This window comes from Euleptes europaea, chromosome 6 (assembly GCF_029931775.1).
Source record: "Euleptes europaea isolate rEulEur1 chromosome 6, rEulEur1.hap1, whole genome shotgun sequence".
Lineage (NCBI taxonomy): Eukaryota > Metazoa > Chordata > Lepidosauria > Squamata > Sphaerodactylidae > Euleptes > Euleptes europaea.
In genome coordinates, this window is record NC_079317.1 from 102672983 (window position 1) to 102700654 (window position 27672).

At 45.2% G+C, this 27672-nt stretch overlaps 1 protein-coding gene across 1 annotated transcript; it reads left to right on the plus strand.

Moving 5' to 3' along the window:
- The first annotated feature begins 1703 nt into the window (after positions 1–1703).
- On the plus strand, positions 1704–27221 carry LPXN (leupaxin). Its single transcript, XM_056852012.1, has 9 exons — positions 1704–1898; positions 5717–5821; positions 14006–14061; positions 15814–15916; positions 16828–16995; positions 17809–17982; positions 18070–18151; positions 25470–25618; positions 26955–27221. Exons 1-9 carry the CDS (start codon positions 1704–1706, stop codon positions 27219–27221), a joined length of 1299 nt encoding a protein of 432 aa, XP_056707990.1.
- The last annotated feature ends 451 nt before the right edge of the window (positions 27222–27672 follow it).

The following is a 27672-nucleotide window of genomic DNA, read 5'->3' on the forward strand; positions in this document are numbered from 1 at the left end:
ATTAGCAGAAGAGTCGCCCAGGTTAGCTTCGTAGCGGTCTTAAAAATAACAAATCTGCCGTACTAGCTCTGACCTACTGGGTGGCACTGTTGTCTTGACTTAGCACTTGTTGCTTGCTTTGCAGAGAGGAGTTTTGCCTGCAAATGCTTGCGTTTGCCACTAGATGGCGCCGAGTGTTCTGTTCAGGCGCTCACATACAATACACTGGAAACGCTTTTGATTTCAGGGAAATTTGGCTATGTAGCTTTGATACCCATCTCCAGCTAACCTGATTAGCTGGGGGAAATCTCTGGCTTAAGCCTTTTCCTAAACTTCGAGGCTTTTGTTTCCAGCTTCTTCCATGCAACTTTCAAAGGCTGAGTTTTGGAACAGCAGGCTTGACTCCTTCAGGCTTGCAGGCAGGTGCAATAACGCTTGCATTTGCAACTCAGTGGATTGAGCAAAGACTACAAGGCTTGCACATGCAAATAAACTGAGGCAAGGAGGGAGCTGCAAGTTTGCTTTGTAGCAGTGGAAGCTCCTGCCAGGCTTGTTTTAAGACTGAAAGTGCTGGGGACGATGCAGGCTGGCTTGTACTTTGCAACATGAAACGCCAAACCCAGGGAGTTTGCTCTTTGGATAGAGGCTGCACTAGGAGGTGGGATTCTGCTTCTGCAAACACACATGCAAATGATTCCAGCTTCTCAATCACGATGGGGAAAGGGAAAGCACATGCAATTCTATCTTTTCACTATTCCCGGCCAGGGAGCTGTTGGTTAACACCCTTTGCGAGATAAGTGTTCAACTAGAAGCTTCTTGGTTTCAATCATTCTTTATTATGCACATCCAAAACAGTTCAGGGTTACTCACAACCTGAATAGAAGAGATCTGCAGTTCTTTTCTTGATGAGAGCCCAGTTGTAGCTATCCGTGAAAAGATAATGAATCCACACATCTCTCTCTTCCTCTGGTCTCATTAACAATAAAAAGGCGCTTTTTCCCCAGGCAAGTTGGAGCCTTATGCCTGACCAATCAGTAAACTAATACAAAGACATGTGACTCCTGGGGTTTCCTAAAACTACAATAACTAGCATGCACTTTTCTAAAAGGGCAAGTACTATTTCCTAGAATATTATTAATAATCTGCAAACCTACAGAAAGCTACTAATTCTGCCTGGGGGCAGCACAACACCTGAGATGACTTCCCTCTCCCTGGTTTTTGAGAACTCTCTTTTTCATCAGCGCTAACTCCCACTGTCAAAACCCAGGCACACTCTGTTCATTCAGAGTTAACGTCCTTATTACCCAGTTGCTGATTCTGTATTAATCAAACAACGTAAAATCGTGCTCCTTTATGTTTTACTCCTGAGGAGTAATCCTCACACAGCACACAGCTGCCACTAGCTTCTCAGAGCTCTGTCTGATCTGAACTCTGGAGCTGAACTCACTGGACAGTTGTGCTTTGACGGATTTGCTACTCTGCAGACGCACAGTTTTCTGCCCCAGATCTTAAAAACCCTATGCATGGGAGGCAGAGAGAAAATGCAGAGAGAAAAGCTGATACTTGCAGCTGGTTTCAGGACTCACTCTCCCCCCACATCCCCGGTCATTCTCACCCCATATGCCTATACTGGAAACCAGCATCCTGGCAGCTTCTCTCTCTCACACACACACACTCACATTCACACACATAGAGTGACCCTTACAGAACAACTGTGCTTTTAAATGCCTTACACCAGGGGTGTGAAAGTGGCGACCCGCGGGCCTGATCCGGCCCGCAGAGGGCTGCTCACGGGCCCGCGATCCAAGCCCGCTCCACCCACCACCCCACTCTCCCAAGCGATCCTGGCCCCAGCGGCGGCCAGGATCACCTTCCACCACCACTCTCCTGGGCGCAGCCAGGGCGCCGCTTGTATGGCGGTAGACCTGGCCTCCCGACAGGGACTTTCTTCCCCCCCCACCCCACGAAGGCCAGGTCTATTGATTGGTTTCATGCCCATAGAAACCAATGGGTAGACCTGGCCTCTGTGGGAGGGGGGGCTCAGTTGGGAGGCCAGGTCTACTGCCGTGCAAACCAATGGGTAGACCTGGCCTCCATGGGGGGGGGAAACCCGTCTCCATCCAGAGGCCAGGTCTATCCATTGGTTTGCATGGCAGTAGACCTGGCCTCCTGACTGAGACTTCCATGGAGAACAGGTCTATCCACTGGTTTCTATGGGCCACCATAGAAACCAATGGGTAGACCTGGCCTCCGTGAGGGGGGAGGAAGCTTTCCAATGGGGACTCTTCCCCCACGGAGGCCACCCATCTTCGGCCCGACCAAGAGCCATTAATGTTCAATCCGGCCCTCCTCACAAATGAGTTCGACACCCCTGCCTTACACCCTATGCCGGCTGAGCAAACAGACAGACTCTGCTCCCACACACTCACACACACATGCCAGTCAAGGGGAGGAGTTGGAAGGAGGGGACAGGCAAGTGGGAGGGAGACAAGAATATGGATGAGAGAGGGACAAGCGAGAATGGGTGTGGAGAGAGGAACCCGAGCTACAATTATTCACAGAAGTGGCCTCTGTTAGCTTCGCCTTGGGATCAGGGCTAACTTTAAATTTGTGCTAAAACAGGTTCTTGAAACCCTAAGGAAAGTGCAAGGTGGCTGCGAATTAACTTCTGAAGGTTGCAAAAATAATTAATAACTCCAAGGAAGCCCAGAAGCAGTCCCGCGGGGATCATGAGACAAAGTACCAAGCATAAAAGGCCATTGACTCCCTCTCTGACTGACAGCTACATGTAACAATTTCACTAGCCACTCCTAGGACTCCCTTTAGCTGTCACCCAAATGTCTCTAAGGCAAGAACAGCCTCCTCGATTTTTGGCATTCTATGCAACTAGCATGTACATATTCAAAGAGCTAGTGGCAGAAGACTCCAGCCAAGCCCACGGAAGAAGCAGCGATTAGGAAGAGGTTTCTAAAGGCTCCAGCTACTGATGTGACATTTGAGTGCCTGATGGGGGGAAATAGGCTAGCATGACTTGCCTCTTTTGGAGGAGTGGCAATTAATGCAGGTTAGCCTCTGGACATAAGATATACTGGTGCTAGAACGAGTACAAGTAAAGGGTTTACATGGCACAGTGATGATTAGAGAGATTGATGGAGGATAGGCCATGGTGACTAAAGGGAATTTCCACATTCAGAGGCAGTAAGCCTCTGAATACTAGTGTCAGGAGGGAACAGCTTTTTTTTTTTTTTAGATCCGAAAAAAGCCAAATCCCCATACCAGCTTTTTCAGATATTCAAAAATGTTGGGGTCTATTAAACCCAAACCCAAAACATTCCAGCTGCCTCCGAACTCCCTGTGGACTTTGGAGGTGGCGGCTGTGCAGAGCTGAACACTGGGCCCATCTGAGCCGAGCCCAGGCATTCATTTCTGCAGCGCCTGCTGCTTCCAAGATCCAGCCAGCCTGTAGATAAGTGAGGGGGAGTGGGGAAAGGAGATTCCCCCCGGTTTGCTTAAAATGGTGGTGAGGTTGAAGCGGCCTGAATAATGCTGAAAAAAAACCCAGTGTTATTCGGGATCTGATTTTTGGCTCCCTTAAATTGCTGCCATTTTTTTTCAGGATTAAAAAATCCTGACAAATACCGATACTTTTTTGGGGGAGGGGGGATTCAGTTCAGCTTCGCTGAATGATGTGCTCCCCTCGTTAACGTAGAGTCCAATGGAGCAATGAGGGCAAGGAGGCTGGTGTGAGCTTACGGCTTGCTTTATTGGCCAAGAAGTCATAACCGGGTGAGCCAGGATCCAGACAACAGCTGGAGGGGAGGGGCAATGCAAGAGATTTTATAGACATTTGACATTCCAATACAACATTGATACATTTACTTAACATACGATGTTAGCTTGTCAATGCAACGTCATAAGTTTCTACAGCGCCTGCGTGAGCCTCACTACATTAATGAATGGTCAGTGTTCTTTTGCAGGCTGAAGCGAAAGTATCAGAAAGGGGGAATAGGTGGGAGGGAGGCTGTTCCCTTATGTGAGAGGAAAGATTCCAGCCTTTGGCATGTGTGTGTGTGTGCTTACTTGCTTGATGCTAAAGGAAAGGGGGGCCACTGGGTAGCAGCCTCTGTAAGTTCTGTTTGTAAGCAGTTTATGCGTGTAGCTTGCATGTCTGAATGTGATTACTGTTGTGCCTAGAAAAACATTACTCCAAGTATATCTGATCAAGGATAACGCACTGGAGATCAGGAAGTACTTTTACAGCTTGCTATTTAATGGTACCAAGTTTAAACAGTACAAGCTGGGATCAAAATCTCTACAGCCGAAACCCAAAGAGTCAGACTGCAGAAAGAATCACATTTTCATTTACCATTGATTAACCTTTTATAGAATTCTAATAAGGATACTTTTCTGTTTTTTCCCATGGCATCGTTCTTAACAAATAGCCTCTGTAAAGCAAAGTCTTTGCTGAGACTCGAAGGTCCCATTCACCAGATAACAAACTGTATGCCGGCAGCTGTTCGGGATGTTGCAGATTAAGGAATGTATATGAATGCTTTTGTGCAGACTGAGTGAAAAGCAAGAATTTGCAGAGGAAGGGGGGGCGGTTCTTGACACGCATTTATCTACACGGGTGTCATGTCTAAAAGGAGGATTCCTGCACCTGTTTATGTACACAGGGGCAGTTTATAGGTAAAAATACTTTATTGTGGGCACTTCATTACTCAGGCACAACAGTAGCAACATCAGCAATGTTGCTGGTTTTTATTTTATTTTTCTTCCACTGCTGCTAGAGAGTCCACATTGCTTCTGGGTAAACCTGGAAGTGATGTTGGCACATCGCGCACACCCTGATCACAGATGCCAGCCATGCCCCCACAAAGCTCCTGCCAGTGGCGAGGAAGAAGAAGAAGAAGAGTTGGTTTTTATATGCTGACTTTCTCTATCACTTAAGGAAGAATTAAACCAGCTTACAATCACCTTCCCTTCCCCTCCCCACAACAGAAACCCTGTGAGGTAGGTGGGGCTGAGAGAGCTCTAAGAGAGCTGTGACTAGCCCAAGGTCACCCAGCTGGCTTCATGTGTAGAAGTGGGGAAACCAACCCAGTTCACCAGATTAGCATCTGCCACTCATGTGGAAGAGTAGGGAATCATACTTGGTTCTCCAGATTAGAGTCCACAGCTCCAAACCACTGCTCTTAACTAGGAGGGTGTAACTCTGCTTAGGACAGCGCTGGTAGAGTCTGACCCTGGGGGTCACCTGGAAGAGATCTGTGATTGGGGCTTTGTTTATTAGCCTCCTAGCTAAAAGGTCTTAAATAGGCACACTGTTTGTAATCTTTTTTATATTGTAATGTGTGGCTTGGTAACTGTCAGTTGGAGGATCCCCATTGATATCAGTGCGTAAGAACTCTCTCCTATAGCAATCATAACTGAGCTTTTCCTCCCGCAGGGTCTTTGTTAATTTTTTTTTTCTTGCTGTGACAGTGGCAGCCTAGGTTTGCTAGAGCCTTGCTCAATCAAATCTAGCCCACTAAAATGACAGTCATTCGTTACTGAAAAATACAGAAGCCTGGTTGCCAAAGCACTTGCAGCCAGATGGAAGAGACTAAAGCATATGCATCAAACAAAGAGGGAACAGATAGAATTCACAACATATTGGCTTTGTTCAGATGCTTTGTTGGCAGAATTGGAACTAACCTCGGAGAGTTTGAGTGAAGGTGTTGCAAAACCCAAAAAGGTTTGCTTTCTTCTGGAACGTGAAAGCAAGGATAAACTAGCGTCAACAGCAGCACAGACCACAGTCATCCAGAACAAAAAACGGATTACCCCAGAAACCAAAAAGGTATTTTTAAACTTCCTCTTTAGAAAGAAATACAAGTTCAAGTTACGGAAGGCTGAGGCTTCTTAAGATGTCCCCTGCAGGAAATTAATTTTGCTCCTTGGCTATCTACTACAGTCTATAATGCTTACATTTGTCATTAATGCTTTCTACTATTTATGCTAAGACGTTATGAAGTGCAAAATGTAGCAGAGGAATGAAAAAGTCTTGTAAAATTAATGACCTATGTGAGGACTAAGCTAAGCAGTAGAATTTTAAACAACCCTAATAGTTTGTAGAACCAAAACTAAGTAGGTGAACTAGGGCTGCCAACTTCAGGTTGGGAAATTCCTGGAGATTTGGGGGTGGAGCTGGGAGATGGTGGGGTTTAGGAAGGGGAGGGACCTCATTTGGATATAGGGCCATAGAGTCCACTCTCCACAGTAGCCATTTTCTCCAGAGGAACTGATCTCTGTCATCTGGCGCTAAGTTGTGATTCTAGGAGATCTCCAACCCCCACCTGGAGGCTGGCAATTCCAGGCAGAACACATGCATTGCATATATAAACCCCTACAATCCATCCCTAGTACCTCTACTTAAAAAATCTTAAATGACAGTCTGGAAATTATTCTGCCTAAATTCTCCAGAGAGCTTCTCAGCAATGCAGTTCTCGGTGAGCCACTGGTCCAACACAGTATAAGTCTGCTCCTTACAGCCGTATGTATATTAACCTACAACAGACCTCTCAGCTCAGAGACTGTTATAGAGCAAAGGGCTTAGGGCCCGTCATGATTGCCCTAATCCCATGTTGCAACAGCACAGCTGCCTGCCTTTCTCTCCTCTGCGCTGTGGAGTATATCTGAATTGTCCACTGAAGCAGGGAGAAGAGGAGGGAATATGGTGCTGTGAGAAACAATGTGCATCTAAGATACCTCTCTTTACTCCAGAAGGTACTGGATCCATATTGGAGGGCAGCAACACAACTGAGGGCTGTTCAAAAGCTACAGAGGAACAGCTAATCATTATGAGGCAGTTCACTTTTTTTAGAAAATTGATTTCATCGTGGCCTCTTTGCAGTCCCACATAGGAACTGCCCAGCAACAAGGATTGCTCCCCCTCCCCTCCGACAAGGGTTCTTCCCACCTTTTTGGACACGGGACTGAGGGGCGGGGAGCATCCTTCCCTCAGTTCTCCTTCTGCCGCCGCGGTTAGAGGACTCTTTGGAGAGCTTCGCCTGTTCTTCAGAGTTTTTTCTTTTGATTCTTGCCTTCGTCTTCTGCTGTTCGATCATCATCTTGTTCTAGGATGGCACTCTTCAAAAAATGTAAGAGTTGCAGGACAAAGATGGCTAAATCGGATGAGCATGAGGATTGTCTCATATGTTTGGGTGAGGGCCACGTTCCATCGGCCTGTTCACCCCTAACGCTCGTAAAGATCGGAATTTGAGACTCAAAGCAGCCCTGTGGGAACGGGCTATGAATTTCCCTGGGGCTCAGGATTCGGGTGTTAAAAAAACCCGTCACCCGCTTGTGTGTCGATGCCTCCGCCTCAATCCACTAAAAGCCTCTCCTCAACTTCAAAGAGAGCGGGGTCTGCACCCCTTGTGGGGTCTTCTAAGAAGAAGAAAGAGAGCCCCGTGGCGCAGAGTGGTAAGCTGCAGTACTGCAGTCAAAAGCTCTGCTCATGGCCTGAGTTCGATCCCGACTGAAGTCTGTTTCAGGTAGCCGGCTCAAGGTTGACTCAGCCTTCCATCCTTCCGAGGTCGGTAAAATGAGGACCCAGCTTGCTGGGGGTAAAGGGAAGATGACTGGGGAAAGCACTGGCAAACCACCCCATAAAACAAAGTCTGCCTTGGAAACGTAGGGATGTGACGTCACCCCATGGGTCAGGAATGACCCGGTGCTTGCACAGGGGACCTTTACCTTTACCTTTAAGAAGAAGAAGCACTCCTCCTCACAGTCCAAGCACAGGAAGAAATCGAGCTCTAAACCTGCAGATGGTGGGTTGTCGGCTCCATCGACCTTGAAAGGGGCCTTGTCCCCTAGAAGTTCATTGACCCAGAATCCTAAAGGTTGGGTTGCTTCGCCAGCAAAAGGGCCGATCCCAGCGACCCAAACTGAGATTGACCTAGAATCAGCGCTCATTCCAGTGGTCTGCTTGAGCCCTCTTCAAGTGCCAGTCACTGATCCTGAGGTGCTCGCTCCCATGTTGGAGGCTTGACCATCGACCCCTAATGCGGGATCTCCCTGCCCGTCTGTTTCCGGAGAATGGGAATCCACACCTTGGCAGCCTTCTCCTCCACCCCAAGAGAAGGAGCGTCGTGACACACACACCCCGTCACCTCAACGTCGAGATCGGGATTGTGAGGCTTCCTTTGGCCGCAGACCCAGGACCCCATCGCCTACAACAGGGGTGGGGAACGTCAGGCCCGGGGGCCGTATAAGGCCCTCAAAATCATTTGGTCTGGCCCTTCATGGGTCCTGGCAGATCTCTAGCTCAGAAGGATGCTGCCCTGCCTGAATCTCTTTGGCCCAGCTGGGGACAGAGCTCAAAAGCAAGTCGCTCTTTGTGGCAGACACTCGGAGCTGTCTCTGGTCGTGCCTCTTGGCTAAATGTTTGACCAAATATAGCAGGCTAATTTTTAAGTTGATAATTTTGTATGGCCCCCGAATGATGTTATAAATATCCAAATGGCCCTTGGCAGAAAAAAGGTTCCCCACCCCTGGCCTACAAGGAGTGGCTCCAAGATGTTCTCCTCATCAGATTATGATGTCGTAGAGGTCTCGCACTGCCACTTCAACTCCGAAGATTTGTTCGACCCACAGACTGGGTCTTTTCTGGCTGAGCCACTGATGGATTGCAGTGGATGCAATGCTGATTGGGCTAGATCCCACTGGGGACCACATCCCCCATGGGGTACTGCCAATATGGGCTACTCTCTGCTGCATCGGCAGAAGGCAGCAACCTCCTCAATACCTATACCACCAACGCGCTTGGTCCCAATCCACAACTCACCATTGGACTCAGAGGAAAGGTGCTCAGAATCCGGGCATGCTTTGCTCCCTTCACCTGATGAGGTGGTTGGGGACCCCTCCAAGGTTTCCCCTATGGAGGACACTAAGGCATATTCCAAAATGCTTAGCCAAGGCACTCAGGCTCGAGGTGTCCCCCTTGGGTCATTTCTGATGACCCCATTATGGGAGTTCTTCTTTCAACCGACACTGGTGCAGTTGAATTACCATGGGTAAAGGGCATTCATCAAATTGCTGATACTTTGTGGGCCAAAACTGCTTCCAACATCCCTTCAGTCAAGAAGATCAAAAACTTACATAAGGTAAAGCAGGATGAAGGTCCTTTCCTGTACCAGCATCCCACCCCCAACTCCATAGTCACTAGGGTCCTCACCTCTAAAGGCCAGGGGACCAGCCATTCCACCCCTCTTGATAAAGACGGGAGGAAACTCAATATCATGGGCAGAAAAATTTATTCTGCAGGGGCCCTAGGCCTTAGGGCTTCTAACTTATTGGCCCTCATGGGCAGATACCAGATGTTCCTATGGGACAAGGTGTCAAACCTCTTTTCCTCCCTCCTCCAGGACAAGGTACAGGAAAGAAAGATCCTCCTGGCAGAGGGCTCCAAACTGGGCAAATACCAAATTTCCTCAGCCCGCAGATGCTGCAAGTAGAACAGTGGCGGCAAGTGTCGTGTTATGCAGGCACTTGTGGCTGTGTTCCTCAAACCTCTCCAGGGATGCCAAGGCATCTGTAGAGGACATGCCCTTCAATGGGAAGGCCCTATTTAACAAAAATACCAACGAATGGCTCGATAACATTTGTAAAGATAGGATCACTGCCAAGGCCATTGGCATTACCCAACCTACTCCGTCCACCTCCGCCATGCAGAGGTTTCCTTACAGGCAACAAAACTATCAATCTAGGCCCTACCGTTTCCAATCCTATGGTTATTCCCAACAGGGTCAATCCAAACCCTACTACTGTCAGCAGCAAGCTAAACAGTATCAACCCAAGCATCGGGGGAGGGGTAAGAAGGGTGGCAGATCTTCTGACTGCTCTTCCTACAATAAGAAACCTGCTGCATGACTGACTGACCTGCCTGTATTTGTTGATGTTACTTTTTTTGAGAGATTGAAGTTTTTTTGCTGTTAACTGGTATTCTGTTTCTAATGATAGTTGGGTTCTTTCCATCATTAAAAACGGTTACTTTTCGGAGTGTTACAACGTTCCTCCGTGTGGTTCTCCTCTCCCCTCTCGGGGACCTGACCCCCCACAACTGTGTGAGGAGGTGTCCTCCCTCCTCCAGAAAGGTGCCATTGTACGAGGCCCCCTTCAGAGGTCCAACATGGTTTTTACTCCCGTTACTTCCTTGTGGATAAAAAAGATGGAGGAAAAAGGCCTATCATGGATTTGAGGGCCTTGAACAAGTACATAAGAGCTTGCTCTTTCCGTATACTATCCATTCCAAAGATTCTGCCCCTCCTCCAGCCAAATTCATGGTTTGCAGTCCTTGACCTCAAGGATGCTTACTTTCACATTTCAATACACCCACACTGGAGGAAGTACCTCTGTTTTTCTTGTAACAATGAGCACTTTGGCCTTTCCCAACTCCATGGGTTTTTTCCAAATGTATCTCGGATGTGGTTGCTTAATTGACCTTACAGGGGTGCACCATTTACCCCTATGTAGATGATTGGCTCCTGGTGGGTGACTCCCAGCAGGTACTGATAGATCATGTGGCCTTGGTACTTTAGACCCTTCAACAGTTAGGCCTCATGGTGAACTTTACAAAGTCCAGACTATCACCCACTCAGTCCATTGAGTTTATCGGCTCCATATTGGGCTCTGCTTTGAGTAAGGCCTTCCTACACCAGGTAGGATCACAGTTATCGTCAATTTGGCTTCTCGCTTCATCGCTTGTAGGTATCAACCAGCTGTTAAGGTACAGAAGCTTCTGGGACTTATGACCTCCACCACAGCAGTGGTGCTGTTTGCTAGGCTCTGCCTGAGACCTCTGCAGAACTGGTTCATTTGGAATTTCAAAATTAATGTCGAGCCACAATGGCGGCTGTTGACCATCCCTCACAGAATTGCAAGGTCCCTGCGGTGGTGTTTGGATATAGATAACTTATTGAAGTGTTCACTTTGGGGTTCCCTCCCATGACTTTCAGTTATTCACTGACACCTCCCTTGTCAACACTTATCGGTGAAAGAGAGACAGTCCCCATCAGAGTCTACACTCCGAAAAGTAACCGTTTTTAATGATGGGGAGTCTTACATTAATGTGTTAGAACTCAGAGCAGTGAAATATGCTCTTGCTTCCTTTTCAGAACTACTCGCCGGCTCCAACATCATGGTGGCTACTGTCAACACAGCCACAAAGTACTACCTTTGCAAGCAGGGAGGCACTGGCTCCATGGCCCTATGCCAAGAGATCATGCAAATGTGGGAGTTGGCCGTCTCCCACAGTGTATCCCTCTCTGCCATGCACATAGCAGGAGTATCCAATGTGGCTGCGGATGCCCTCAGTCGGGATGCCTCTCTGCAGCATGAATGGTCCATTCAGGATGAGTTCCTTGCCCCTGTCTTTGCCCAGTGGGGCACCCCAAGCATAGACCTATTCGCCATGGCCCTCAATGCCAAATGCCCAACCTTCTGCTCCAGGGCAGCAGCAGACCCAAGGTCCATAGGGGACGCCTTCCAAGTCCACTGGGGGAGAAACGTTGTGCATGCATTGCCCCCGTTCCCCCTCCTGGGAAGGACCTTAGCAAAAAACCTTCAGGATTGGGCCTCCGTCATCCTAATCGCCCCATACTGGCCCAGGCGCCCTTGATTCCCCCCTTTATGGAAGCTGGCGAAGAGATTGCTTCTCCACTTTCCCCCCACAGGAGGACCTTCTCTTGATGGGCAGCGTTCGTCTCCCTCCACCTGACCACATGGTTAATCCTTCAGCAAACCAATGGTCAGAAAGAGTGGCGGAGGTCCTCTTATCTTCACATAAGCTAACTACCAGGCAGTCCTACAACTCTAGGTGGACCTGTTTTTCCCACTGGGCAACTACTAGAGGTCTTACACCAGATACATGTTCTTTGCCCAATGCTTTGGACTACCTTATGTCCCTTAAGGATGCAGGCCTTTCTAACACCTCCATAAAGGTTCACTTGGTGGCCATTTCCGCCTTCCATGTGGGTATTGAGACAGACTCACTTTTTTCTCACCCTCAGTGCAAAAGATTCCTTAAGGGCTTGAACAATATCTATCCTCCAGTAAAAACCCCTGTGGCTCAGTGGAGTCTTTCCTTGGTCTTGGCCCAACTGATGCAGAAGCCCTTTGAGCCTATGGCCACCTGTCATTTAGACCTTCTGTCTTATAAAACAGCCTTCCTAGTGGCCATCCCATCGGCCCGCAGGGTTGGGGACCTAAGGGCTCTACACCATGATGCCCCTTTTACCAAGTTTCATAGGGATAGGGTGGTCTTAAGGCCTAGTTTGGAACACTTGCCCAAGGTTGTATCTGGGTTCCACCTGTCCCAGGACATAGTATTGCCCGTCTTTTATCTGGATCCCCAATCTCAATTGGACAGGTCCTTGCATATGCTGGATGTCCAAAGAGCCTTATTGTTTTATTTAGACCGCACACTCCAGTTTAAGCAGGATACGTCTTTATTTGTTTTGCTGGTTCCAACAAGGGCAAACAAGTCACCACCCAGACACTGTCATGGTGGGTGATCTTGGCCATTAAGAGGGCTTACGCAGAGGCCAGTAAACCCTGTCTGCTTCCAGTTCATGCCCACTCTACCAGGGCCCAAGCCTTCTTGGCTGCCTTTACCTCCCACGTGGATCTGCAAGACGTCTGCTGTGCTGCAGCTTGGTCCACATCTTCCACATTCATCCAGCACTACCTGTTGGTTGTCGATTCTGGAGCGGATGCTGCTGTGGGGAAAGCGGTGTTGAGTTCTATCCTACAGTGACCAGTTTCCATACCCACCTCCACAGTAAGTGAGCATGCTAATCTCCCATGTATGACTGCAAGGAGGCCACGACGATGAAAACAGTGTTGCTTACCTGTAACTGCTGTTCACTGAGTGGTCCTCTTTGCAGGCACACATCCCTCCCTCCTTCCCCACTGTGGGCTGGCTCACTGCCTAGTGGGTCTGGGTACCACAGTGGCAGAAGGAGAACTGAGGGAAGGATGCTCCCCGCCCCTCCATCATGTGTCCAAAAGGGCAGGAAGGACCTTTGCTGGAGGGAAGCAATCCTTGTTGCTGGGCTGAAAAGGGCAGGAAGGACAGTTGCCGGAGGGGAGCAATCCTTGTTACTGGGCATTCTGCGGCTGGCCTGCACATGCGCAGTTCCCATGTGTGCCTGCACAGAGGACCACTCGATGAACAACAGTTACAGGTAAGCAACACTATTTTACTTATGCAGGACCATCAGAAATACAAGCAGAGACCTACAAGAAACTCACAATGAAATTCCCCTACTGCTGCCAGGAGGGAAAGAAATAGCAGAAGTGAGTGCTGAGTACTGGCAATGTTTAGGCTGGGATGGAGCCCAAGTGGCCATAGGCTCCTTTCCAGCCCAAGCTCAGCTGCCATTCAGCACTTGCCGTCTCTGGCTACCCTCTTCTTTTCCTCCGGGCAGCTAGGAGGAAGAAGTGGTGGGAAGTAGGGGGCAGAGAAAGAGGGGAGTGGAGCCGATACTCTGCTGGTGCTCAGTGCTTGCCTTCTGTGGCTGCTCTCTTCTTTCTCTCCTAGCCATGAGGAGGAGGAGGTGGTGGGAAGGGGACATAGGAAAGGGAGGATGGGGTGGTAGCCCAAATCCCACCATCGCTCAAAACCCACTGTCCTTGGCTGCCTTTATCTTTTCTCTTCCAGCAGTTTCCCCTGCCCCATCCCGCTCAATATCCTAGGGGTTGCTTGGCAGCTCCCAAGCTGGCAGCTGCAATCATACAGTTTCAAAAAAATTTTTTTTTTAAGGTTGGGAATGTTTAAACCCTTGATTTTTCTGCCAACCTGGAGGAACCCCTAAGTTTGCAGAAAAAACCCATCTATCAGAACATGGCCTTTTTTAAAATCTGCATTCTGACACCAATGATCAGAATTAGATATGTGATTGGATAACATCATTGGTACAGCGTGGTTTTGTAAGGGAACTGTTCTCATTGTATAGCTATTTTGTGTGTGTATTCCCAGGTGCAGCCAGCACTGAGCAGTCAACATAGTGGAGAAGATGCAGACAATATTTACAGGTAAATGCGACAGCCAAAAGCCCTCATACTGCACTACCCCCTTGTGTTTCTTGTATTCTAAGGGAAGCCCTCAACGGATAATGGTCAAACCATATGGTGTGTAAACTACCGCATTTACTTGAAAGGAAGATGACCCTGAATGTAAGATGAACTCCCCAGAAAAACTTGTTATACCCAAAAAAACATGTTATACGCACACACAAAAATTATTATTGGACACAACTGTAACTTGTATGCAAATGTAAGATGGCGTGCTCTTTTTTAATGGCATATCTGAGAAAACAAAGCTAGTTTTGCAATTGAGCAAATAACATATTGCAGTTTATTCAGAATTAAGCCAAAGGTAAATACACATGGCTACAGTTGCAAGCCAAAACATGTCCCGATTAATATGTAGCATGACTTCTTAAAATGCATATAGAATGTGTTCCATACACAGCCTGTAACACAAATGCTTTAACTTAAAAAAATGGGCAGAGCAATCCTAAGGATGGTGGTGGTAAAGGAGCCGAAAGGGCTTAGGAAGCTGACGAATGTCAGCTATTCCCCTGGGAATGCCCCCTTCAATGCCAGCGCAATCAGTTGCACTGTAAAATTCTGCCGGAGAGGCTGCAGCAGCACCCGAGCCTTGCAATGCTGCGCTGCTCCCCAGAGCTGGCGTCCATACCACTGTAGATAGCTCTGAAAGTCTCCAATCTCAGGTGGAATTAAACTTATCACCTCTCCGTTCCTCTGATGCTTTATTTTTACCCAATGGCAATGGCGAAATTGCCTCCTAGACTACAGCTAGTTTATTTTTGCCAGGTCAAGAGAACATTTTTTGAGATTAGACAAGTACAGGGGTCAAAATTTGTATTTTGATTATCGTCATGTCAGAACTACTGATCAATATGTTCTAAATCATGGGAAATGGTCAGTCCTTTGAGTCTCTTGAAAATGTGAATGGATAAATCAATTTTATTTACATATGGCATGGTTTTTCAGAGCAAGAAATGTACTAGCAATTTTACTGGGATATTCCCAAAATAATAAATACATATATTCTAAGTCAGAGATACCCTGAGCTGGAAATTATTACTGTTTCTAAGATTCCCCAGTGATTCAACAAGAAGCATCAATTCTGGACCCCAAAGTAGCTACAAACTGGTGGGGGGTTGGGGGTGGGAAGAGCAGCACAGTTTAGTTTAATAATTATAATCCGCAATGTCAATTTTTTGCCAGTCTTAAGCTTGCCTCAGATAAATGAATACAGCTAAAGAAGGGATGGTTGTGGTGAGACAACTTTATTACAATCTGACCTGTTTCCATACTGTCAGAAAGTCTGCTTGGTCCCTGTCAGAACAACTTTTTTTATAAAGTCTGCAAGGGTTTTTCAACAGTTGTCAGTTTGACACTAGCACTAAACCTGATGTGCATGAAAAATAGGCACCGTGGTACATGGCTTTGTGCGGTAATCCACAGTGTGGCCTGTGACATCCTACTACCATATGGGATGGTTGGGATCAGTGTTTGGGTAGGTACAGTTGCCGTGCAGCTGGCTTGCAAGAAGCAGATGCTCTGCATTGAAGCACTGTCACATATACAGAGGTATGGAGAAGTTACTTTAGATTACAGGAATACTCAGTGGTGAGCTTTTGAAGCTGACAGTAGTTAGTGAATAGCAGGTTGTGAGGTTGTGCCTGGCGAAAAGGATGTTAGAGTTGAAGAATGGTTTTCTCTTCCATCGTAAGTCTGATTTTGTCTTCTCTGCAGCAAGGTGCCAACTCCACAGCCCCTGGTCTCTTCATCTTCTTCCACCTTGGCAGCTCAACAGCTGGATGACCTGCTAGCTTGCTTGGGAACAATGCCGTCCAAGGTGAATCATGGCCCTCCTGACCTCTGTGGAAGGAACAGCAGCAACGGTCACAGTCTGGAATGAAATACCTGCACATCCCTGAAGGAGCTATTCTTGTTATATTATATCGTCCATGTATTTAATATTGTAAATTGGAGTGATCTGCCCATGTTCAGTGGGCTTAAATTCCAAGTAGAACAGGAGAAAAACGAAGGGGAAAGATTGGGCTTAATAACAGCAACAAGGATAATGATTTGTGAGGATTGTTCTTCTCAGGGTCCAGCAGTTGCTCCAAAGGCAGTCTGAAGTAGGGTAAGGAAGGAACAGTAAATTGGAGAGCACAGTGAGATGTTGTCTGTTTCCAGGAATGGAATGGCAGAAGAAGTGGGCTTTGAGGAAGCAGAGAGGCTTGGCAGATCTAGAAGATGGAGGCTCTTTGAGGAATAGAGAATAACATGAAAGAGGCACAGAAGTGAGGGGTTGGAGGGGAGTGTAATGAAAGTTTGCAAAGCGCCAAATAAGCATCTTCTAAAGGGCAGAGCGATTAAATGAGCAGAGGGATGGAGGGTCTTTTTAAATGTAACTGCCAGGAGCCTGAAGTACACCTGCTGTGTCTCTTTAAAAGAGGCTTATAGTATAGAAATGGGCAGTTGAAGCTTTTTATGGCATGAAGGTAAACAATAGCACCTAGAAAATAACATCCCGTTAAGCCTCTATTAAACGAATAGGACATTTTTTCCAGGTTATAGGCAACTTATGTGCCTTTATGTGCCTCACACTTCAGGAAAGCAAAGTCAGAGTTCCTTCACCAGCATAACAATGTTCCCCTTCTGGGTATACCGAAAAAAAAGTGGAAAGGTAAGAGAGAGAGAGATAGAGAGAGAGGGGTGGGGGGTCAGTGTGCTAAATGCTCTCTTTTGCTTTTTCTGTAGACTTCAGATGGGCTAGAAGGCCCTGTAGAGCCATCATCAGGGGAACAGAATACGACCAACACCCTAGACAGCATGTTGCAAGGCCTGACTGAGGGACTGCAGGACCTTGGTGTTGATGCTGTGCCCAAGGGCAAATGTGCTTCCTGCCACAAGCCTATTGCTGGAAAGGTAAGAAGTGCTTGGTCATGAAGCCTTTCAAGTGGCTCTCAGGCCTACTGGCGTTGTAATTAATAATCACAGGTAAAAAAACAACAACACCCCGCTATGCAGAATGCCTGTCACATACCGCTGAAAGGATTTTTTATTACTAGACTTTTAAAAGTATAATGTACCATATGTAGTGTAATAGATTTCATACTCCCAATTACAGAAAGAAACAAAGAGGCATTATAATAACTCATAAAAGAGAGAACACTTATTATTCCAAAACATTATAAACAGTAGCCAGTGCTCAATAAATTCAGATGACCATTGCAAATTATTCCTCTGGGCCCTTTGATAATATGTTAGTTAATAATGCAACATTCTATATGTTATTCTGTTGGTTTATTTAAAAGGGTGGATTCCCTTTCAGATGTAGAACTAGGTTTGAGCTTACTCACCACAGCTAAATTGGCAATAGCAGCAAAATGGAACAAGTGAGAATCTCTTCCGGAAGGTGAATGGCTGGGTCAAGGGAGATATTACAACCCCACATTTCATTAACAAACTGAATTACACATTTCTGAAATGGTTGCATTTTTGAACATGACCAAAACTGTATGAAAAATCTGTCATAGATGAATCACACCACCATTTCTATGCATACTGCTGAGGGTTTTATGTTCTCAACCAAGAGGTTACTTGCTCAGCTCTGTAGACTCCTCATTCAAGCCCCCTGGAAACATTTCATTTTCTGGACAGACATTTCACTGGAAAGGAAAGTGGGTTTCAGCCCTATACCTTCTACAAGAACTTTACATGGTGCTTGCTGGTTTTTAGGTGGTCACAGCGTTGGGACAGACATGGCACCCAGAACATTTCACCTGTGCCCACTGTAGAAAAGAAATGGGTGCCCAACCCTTCTTTGAACGGGACAGGAAGGCCTACTGCCAGGAAGATTATCATCAGCTCTTCTCCCCTCACTGTGCTTATTGCTATGCCCCCATTCAAGAGGTATGTCATATCAGAGCTGAGGCCAGCTGTGAGATTATCCACTCTGTTTGCCTTTCTCTTTAATTACCCTTTTTCTTCTCTTTGCAGAAAGTTCTTACAGCCATGGATCAGACCTGGCACCCAGAGCATTTCTTTTGTGCCCACTGCGGGAAGATGTTTGGGAATGATGGTCTGTTGTTTTTTCCCCCCTTCCCTCCCCCCAAATCCTTGATCCTTCCCTTGGCTTTTGCATGGCTGCTACACATCTGATGGGATGGGCATGCTGGCCTGATGGGATATCAACCCAGAAGCTCACGCATGACCAAACAGCCGGAATTATCGCAAATGTGAATTCACTCATGATAAGATGTACACAATACATATCTATAGGATTTTTGCAGAAGTTGCCCTTTTAACCTTTACCTGTAGGGTTGCCACTGGTGGGAGCTTTGCAGGATCATGGCTGGCGGTTGCTATCAAAGGGGGGCACGTGAACCGCATGACACACCGACGTCTCTTCCAGGTTTACCCGGAAGTGATGCAGACAATCTAGCAATTGTCGAAGGCTTGCACGGTCAGAGTTCATTGGTTCTTGTAGGTTATCCGGGCTGTGTAACCGTGGTCTTGGTATTTTCTTTCCTGATACTTACAGGACAATGATTAGCACATTACCTTTGATACTTTTTGCAGGACAATGATTCAGCTCAAACCCAACCCCTTTCTGACTATATATTACTCTTCCTACACACTTGACAATGAGAGACACTGTCCTTCAGTGTTCCTCCTCTGAAGATGCCTGCCACAGCTGCTGGCGAAATGTCAGGAAAGAAAATACCAAGACCACGGTTACACAGCCCGGATAACCTACAAGAACCAATCTAGCAATTGCCTCTGAAACCTGGAAGTGGCATCGGTGCGTTACATGGGTCACGCACACCCGATTGTGCCCCTCCTCTGCTTGCCCTCTTCCGCTGACCAGCTAAGGGTTGGCACACGGCCTGGTAGATTGGCAGGCTTTTGCCCTCCCCCACCAGGCAGTTGGCAACCCTATTTACCTGCCATTACCTCCTATTTTTTGACTGCAGCTTGCCTTCCAGCCAGGATAAATCTGAAGGATCAACACTGTTGTTTTCTGTGTCCTATAGGACTGTGGCATTTTGTATTAAGGGTTACTGGGAAAACACTACCACAGATTTGCAAAGCCATTCTGAAGTTTCCTTGTTGTTCCCATAATTGGTCTTCCTTCCTATATGAACATTTATATAGAGAGAAGATCACGGTGGATTTGATTTAAATCATGATTAGTAGTTAGTAAGACTGGATTTAAATCATGGTTTTCTACATAAAGAATCAGTCTTGCTGGTATAATCTTAATATTTACAACCAGATGAAGGTGTCATTTTTAGAATAATAACTTTTCAGATTAGTTTTACAGTTATATCAAAATTATCAATGTGGTTATATTGTTAGAAATACATAGATAGTTCACCTCACAATATTTTCATAATTATCTATCTCCAGTTTAATTCAGCTTACCAGGCATTGCATTTCTTTGTTGCACTGTTTGCATTATGCACGTATGCCTGCCTTGCTCATAGGTAAAGGAACATCATTAAAATATTCCCAAACTGGGTCTCTTTTATGGCCTACTGCCATTATAGATTTTCTCCTCCAGGGAAATAATAATATGGTAAACCTCAGGCTATATACACAAAGATCCCAAGATTTGTGGAGTATTCTGCTCAAAGGTTTCCCCATCATTTTTACTGCTTGCCCCTCCACCTTCACACTTAGCTCCTTGGTCAGATCCATTCCACTCCAAACAATCTTCTATTCATTGAACTTCTTGAAACTTAGCACTTAAGAGGTAAGGGGTTGATTCTGTGTACATAGATTCACAAAGGAACAATGAGATTAAGGTATTTTTCTCAACTCTGTATGTTTATTTTATAACATTTTTTGCTGTAAAAAAGAGGCATGTTATCTCTGCAGACATAAAGTCACAGTTTTGAGAACTGCAAAACCAATAGGGTTGCCATCCTCCAGGTGGTGGCTGGAGATCTCCCACTATTACAACTGATCTCCAGGCGACAAAGATCAGTTCACCTGGAGAAAATGGCTGCTTGGAAGGTAGACTCCATGGCATTATACCTCATTGAAAACCCTCCCCTTCCTAAACCCCTGCATCCTCAGGCTTCACCCCCAAAATCTCCAGATATTTCCCAACCTAGAGGTGGAAACCCTGAAAACCAAGCATCTGTGATTATATCTTCTAGATAGAAAAATTGCCCAAAATAATCTTACAGAAACCTCTGGAAGAGCATGACATTGTGAATGGATTAATGTCATTAATTTACCAAACATTTTAAACATTGCATGAATATACAGCCTAATGCTACATAATTAAAAACGAATCCTTATTTCATGATGAATAACCTTTGGACTATAATGTATCTTAAATAGAAAACCATTTAAACTATATTTAGATAGATTTTTCCTCAAAAGTTATTATATTAAAAAATCCAATTTAAATTTTAAAAATTCGATTAATTTTTTTAAATTGATTTTTATCTACCTTGGGAAGAATTTACATTGGGGTGGAATTTCAGGAATGAAACAGGCATTTCATTAGGTGATGAATCAGAGGATGAATGATTAAAGGACAAATAGCCAGCTCTGACATATCATTATCTCCTGGGCTTCTTATTCTACATGAATGTTCATATATTGGAATTTACTAAATGTGAGCTGAGAACCCTTCCAAATGTGAACATAAGAAGAGCCCTGCTGAATCAGACCAGTGGTCCATCTAGTCCAGCATCCTGTCTCACACAGTGGCCAACCAGTTACTCTGGAGGGCCAGCCACAGGATGAGGCCTTCTCCAGTGCTGCCTCCTGGCTTTACTGCCTCTGAATGTAGACATTCCCTTTAACCATGGCTAGTAGACACTTATGGATTCTACTGTGAATATGTCTAATCCCCTTTTAAAGCCATTCATGCCAGTGGCCATTACTACATCCTCGGGCAGCAAATTCCAAATGCAAATTACTCAAATAAAAAAGTATGTCCTTTTTTCATTCCTGAATCTACTGCCCATCAACTTCATTGGATGCCTTTGAGTTCAAATATTTTGGAAGAGGGAGAAAAAGTTCTCTGTCCATTCTCTCTGCCCTGTACATAATTTTAGAAAACTCTGTTATGCTGTCTTCTGTCCCTTTTCCAGCTCTGTGATGTCCTTTTTGGGATACGGTGACCAGAACTGCACACAGTATTCCAAATGAAGCTGCACCATAGATCTATACAGGGGTGTTGTACTATTGACTATATTTTCAATCCCTTTCCTAATAATCCTCAGCATAAAGTTTGCCCTTTTCACTGCTGTGGCACACTGGGTTGACATTTTCATTGAGCTTTCCACTGTGACCCCAAGGTCTCTTTCTCTTATGTTCTTATCAACATGGCCAGTCCCTCAGAGCTTGTGTTTGGAATCATTATGGTACCACTGGTCAGTTTTTCTATAGAGTTCATCATAAGTTCTTTTTTAGAAAGTCTTGTATTTCTTTCCTGGGAGTATGGCCATGTAGTGCATGTGTGTGTCTGTTTGTAAAAGTTAAATTTGTTCCCAGTTTGATGGCGTCAGAGACTTATTATTTTCTTTCATTGGGAAAAGCCATTAGAAGAGCATAAACATAGACAAGTCTATTGTGGGATTTGATCACAAACTAGCACTAATTTGTTCCCAGGAGTCCATTGCAGTAATTGGGCCCCTAGTAGATCTCTGAGCACTTAGTGGTAAGCTCAGGTCCCCAAACTACTAATTATAACTGGAGTACAAAAAGTTTTGCTGATGAATCCACTTCCTCCCCAAGCTCAAAATAGGCTGGTTCCCTTTGCCATCTCATGGCAACCACTCTTTGTCATAAGGGGCAGCTTCTCCTGAGAATTACTTTCCACTTTATTGCTTCATGCTAGAAGAAGCAACTTTCAGAAATTTGCACACATTGGCAGTAGTTTCTTAATCCTTGGTTTGATGGCTCATTTCCCAAGTTCTGGTGCAAAAAATGCTTTGTGCATTCATGGGTTGTTCTCCTCTTGGGCTGTAAGCATCTCAAGAGCATTGTCATTGCATGTGTTCAGCATATTTGTGACCCTGCTATGACCTGATCCTGGCTGTACAAGATTACTGCTCTTCGAATCAGTATGCATTAGCACAGCTATGTGACCAGTGGTGTCAACAGTCTAGTCTTTCTGGAGTAGCTACATTTTGATGTCAAGGGGAAAACTTTATACCTGGCTAGCACCGCAACTCACTGATTTTGTACTAATGAGCCTGTCAAGAAAAATATGTTTGAGTCCCAAGAGAAGCGTGTTTCCACAAAACAAAAGCCAGGCAGATCAGATGAAGGGATCTTGACCACAAAGGCTCATTGAACTTTACATTCCCAAGGAGGGAGCCCCAGGGATATAAAGCAGCTGACAATAAAGGCCATTTATGCTTGGTAATTAGCAGTGCATTTCAGGCTGAATTGCCCTGCATATTTTTTTTGAGTTTTTCACCGTGAACTGTCTTTAAGGAAGTGACTGCGAAGCCGGCGCATACCTGCTTCGCATTACTTAAGAGCCCCTTTAAAGCAACCTTTTGTGTAAGCTCCACGCTCGCTGGGAAGAAACCCCTCTTAAGAAACATGCAAAATCACAGCTGCCCGTTAGCTAGTGATTGCTAATAGCTATGCAAATAAGGAGCAGGCTGGGGGGGGGGCGGAATTTCTCCTTTTGCATTGGGACCATGAATAGTCATTTTAAAAGTCACATTTTAAAAAAGAGCTTTGAGCAAGCTTCAAAATTGACCCTGCATAAATGGCCAGAAAGAACATTACTCTCTGGTCCTCCATAGAACAATCAATCAACACAAGATGATCAGGGTGTACAGCCAACTCTGCCATTTCATGCTGCAATAACTGAGAGGCAGCGGGTCAACATTCCACCTCTGTGCCAAAGCAAGAGGGAGAACATGTCTACATATTACATGCCTTATATGAAAAGTAGCCCCATGTCAGCCAGGCTCTGTTTGTTGGCAATCATGAAGGTTTCTGGGGTGGGTAGCAGGCAAAGAAAGCTGGATCATCTTCAATCCACAGATCATCTTCAGTCCATCTTCAGTCTACACTTATGTTAGTTCTCCTTTAATATTCTGTAAGGGATGGGAGTAGGAGATGCAAGGACTATTAACTGTTAAGGATTGATAAGCATAGGTCAACACAGGACAGTAGAAGATGACCAGGCCTTTCTACAATCCTCTCCAGATTTCTCTGGGGAAGACATCTGAATTCTCAGAAGTCAGAAACATTTTTCATGTGATGAGTGTAATGTACAGCGAAAACCCTAGTCTAACCGTGACCACAATAGGGAAATGTTCTTTCTCTTAACAACCATTGCATCTAATTAGGATGACTTTCTTTTCACCTTATGAAGTGAGAATTTGTATAGGCTATCTTGTTGTAACTCCTCTGAGCGGGCCTGCATAACTAATGATCAACCAAGCAGAGCACAATCTGCCAGACATTTATTGTGATTTGCAAAGTATTGGATAACCCCATTTTTTCTGACCAAGGCAGGCAGGAGTAATATTTTTCTAAAAATACTTTATCAAAACAAATAAAATAAAAACAAAACCCTAGAACACAAATTACTGAACACATTGACATCAAAATGTATAAGTTTGAACTAACTGTGCATTCTAGACAACAAAACATTAATTTTTTTGAACTATTTGAACTTTTGGTTGTGTAAAAAACAAGTTAGTTTACTCAGATGAATACACACTGTCAGCTTCTTCAGCCACTCCTTCTTCGGGAGGATATTTCTCTTCCAATTTTGCACAAGTATTAATGTTGCCAATGCTACTGCATTAAGCACAAATTCAAGGACTTCTTTCGGAAGGAAACCCACGCAATTCAACAAGAAAACCTTAGGTAACTGTTTCTTTATACCAGAGGTGGGGAACCATTTTTCCGCCAAGGGCCATTTGGATATTTATAACATCATTCACAGACCATACAAAATTATCAACTTAAAAATTAGCAGACTAAGCCCCAAGCAGGAAGCTGCCCCAGATGACCTCCCCCTGCATGGGCAAGCAGGCAGGCATCCAACCGGTGGCGCACTCGCCCACCTGGTGGCACAGTCTGTTGCACCAGCTGGGCGTAGCCGTTCGGCCGCACGCTGGAGTTGCTCCTGTTCCGCATGGTCGGGGCCGGATTCTATAGCTGGCTCCTGCTACCTCCGCCTGCAGGGATGAAATGAGGACACACTGGCTAAGAACTCCCCCCACACACATTCTGGCTCTGCCCCCTTTAACCCTTCCATTGTCGCCACTTCCGCCCCCAGCCCTCTTGTAGTACAGAGGGAATACGTTTCTCCACGGCCCAGGTGGGAAAGGGTTAACACAGTTTCTTGGGCGGTCCTAGCAGCTCCATAGCTAACAACTCTTCTGCAAGGGGGAAAAAGGTTCCTTTTATCAGCAAAACAAACTCACATCCGCCTTGAATAGAGGCTATTCCTGTCCGGAGGAAGGGTTGGATCACCAGTCTTAGATCCTTCTGAGCTAGAGATCTGCCAGGACCCACAAAGGGCCAGACCAAATGATTTCATGGGCCTTAAACAGCCCCCAGGCCTGACATTCCCCACCCCTGCTTTATACCTTGTGAGACCACCGTAGCAATCATATTCCAGTATTCTTCCACTCTGCTGCATTCCCTCCATAAATGTATAAAATTTGCATTAACTGCTTCACATATTCCAACAATTCCCTTTAGCGCCTTGATAATTTTTGTCAATTTAGAGGGTGACAGGTGCTACTGGTATAGCATTTTTATTAAATGTGTTAAATATAAAATTTATTAAATGTTCTTTGGCAGAGATGTCTACAGAAAAAGTTAAACCACTTTTTAGCACAAATGCCCAAACCTGGATTTACTGGGGCTTTCAGACCTTTTGTCCAGAGCTTTGCAAAGTTTTTCTTTATTCCCTTACAGAAAACCCATGCAATGTCCAAATCAAATTGAACAGAGTCCACTCGCCAGGGTATTTAATATCAATGCCCTGGAGAGTGGACTCTGTTCAATTTGATTTGGACATTGCATGGGTTTTCTATAAGGGAATAAAGAGAAATGACCACTGGAGCACCTTTGTTTTTTCTGCTTTTCATTTATGACTCACCCTGATTGCTTCTCACTGTAGACCTATTGGGTCTATATAAGATATGTTTAATTTACAAGTTGTCAAGAAGGTCTGAACAGACATTGATGACAGCTATCCTAAGGGTCCAGGTGTGGGGGGCCTTGCTTTTGTACTGAAAGCATAGGTGACTTTTTGAATCGGTATGAAAATTTCACAGTATTAGAGGATACCTTCCCTGCATGTTCTCCAAGTAGAAAGATGGTATGTTTTTAACTTTGCGTGATAAATCCTTCACTCCATAGTAATATTCCTATATCTGCCTCCATAGGTTTCCATGAAAAGGATGGGAAGCCATACTGCCGAAGAGATTACCTGACCCTTTTCTCTCCCAAATGCAAAGGCTGTGACCGGCCAGTGATGGATCAGTACCTGTCAGCACTGAATGCTGTCTGGCACCCTGAGTGCTTTGTGTGCGGGGTAAGCCTACGTAAGAGACCACACTAAATAGCTAGTCAAAGAATTTACATGCATCTTGAAACTGTACTGAAGATGTTGGAGGAATGAGCAGGAATTATAAGCTGCACATAGAGCTGAATTTGGCTTTGTGCACACAATTAGAATGTTTAATGCCAATTGACTTCACATTTTTATTTATTCATTCAAAAATATCGTAGGCCTGCATTTCTTCCAGCACAGCTGGACCTTAAACTGGGCAACAACATTCAAAACAACAGAAACTAACCATGATAAAATAATCAGATCAATAACATAGCCAGAAAACCTCCTTAACAGCACCAAGTGAATAGCTAGAAAGGTCTGATTTGTAGGGCAATATTTATTTATTTATTCCTTTATATCCCTCCTTTCTCCCCAGTGGGGACCCAAAGTGGCTTACATCCTTCGCCTCTCCTTCGATTTAATACGAATCCTTAATAATTCAGTTTTGCAAGCATGGTGGAGGCCTATTTTAGCACCATTCCAAAGCAGAGAGCAGCAACTGAAAAGACTCTCTGGGCCGCAGGGGAATTTCATTAGCCAGCAATGCCAGATTGTAGCCTTATGTGTGTTCCATAGGTTCCCAAACTGCAGCCTGCCAAAGCTGGGATTGTATCCATCTACTCGCCTGGTAATTACACTTTAGTGGTACCTTTAGACAATTTATGTTTTTGAATCACTGATTTTATAGGGCTATTTTAAATGCTGTTTTAAACATTTTATCTCATTTTATTGTATATTATACTCTTGTGTAAGCCGCTCTGAGCCCAGCCTAGGCCAGGGAAAGTGGGGTAGAAATTTAATAAAATAAATAAAATAAATATTTTGTAAAATTTGAATTGCAAAGTTTAAAAACCAAATTATGAAGATCAAATCTTGGATTTTAAAAGCCAAATATTAGGTGTAATATTTTAGGAACCCAATATGAACTGCTAGATTGCTAGCTTAATTTCAAAATTGGAAGCAATGTTTATGTTGGGTTTTTTCCCCTTCTCAAAGGGGTCTTACACATCATTTCCCCCTTTTCCATTTTATCCTCATAACAACCCTGTGACATATATTTCCAATTTAAAGTTCAGGTTTTAGGGTTTTTTTAAAAAAAGGTTTCATTTTCAGGAATTTAAATGTAGAGCTTTGAAATACAATTTTTAACTGAATTTTTTATATTCTATTTACAACAATAAGTCAGTTCTTTCACGCAGCAGCAGCAGCTGAGTGGCCATGACATCCTGAACCAGCTCAGTGTGCTGAATCACTGGTTAATAAGTAAGGCCCAGGAATATTCCACTGCCCTGACACTGTCTTCCTTTCCTTTTAGGACTGTTTCTGCAGCTTTTCCAATGGCGCCTTCTTTGAATTAGATGGGCGGCCCTACTGTGAGCTTCACTTTCACCATCATCAAGGGACAGTGTGCCATGGATGTGGCAAGCCCATTGTTGGGCGCTGTGTTAGCGCCATGGGGCACAGGTTCCACCCAGAGCACTTTGTTTGTGCCTTTTGCCTTACCCAACTGCACAATGGCATCTTTCAGGAGCAAAATGACAAAGCCTACTGCAACTCTTGCTTCAACAAACTCTTTGTTTGATCTTCGTAAGGATGTGAGCGCTTTTTGGTCATATGTTTGGTGTTCCTACCTTATCTACTGGAAGAGTGTGCTACGTGCGGTACTCTCAATATGCATGGTCACCATTTAGTATGAATAGGCAGTATGCGTATTTTCCAGCTTTGGTATGTGCAAATACATACCTGCAACAAACATGCTTTTCTGATCTCTCTACTGAAGCTGGAAATTACACAGATTGTGCCCGATTCATACAAAATAGTGATGGTACATATTAAGAGCCCAGTGGCGCAGAGTGGTAAGCTGCAGTACTGCAGTCAAAAGCTCTGCTCACGACCTGAGTTCGATCCCAACGGAAGTTGGTTTCAGGTAGCCGGCTCAAGGTTGACTCAGCCTTCCATTCTTCCGAGGTTGGTAAAATGAGTACCCAGCTTGCTGGAGGTAAAGGGAAGATGACTGCGGAAGGCACTGGCAA

Coding starts and splice junctions, on each gene's coding strand:
- LPXN (XM_056852012.1), top strand. CDS start 1,704: ATGCCTTACACCAGGGGTGTGAAAGTGGCGACCCGCGGGCCTGATCCG. Junction 1,899..5,716: donor AGGGCGCCGCTTGTATGGCG/GTAGACCTGGCC, acceptor AAACCCAAAAAG/GTTTGCTTTCTTCTGGAACG. Junction 17,983..18,069: donor GCTATGCCCCCATTCAAGAG/GTATGTCATATC, acceptor TTCTCTTTGCAG/AAAGTTCTTACAGCCATGGA.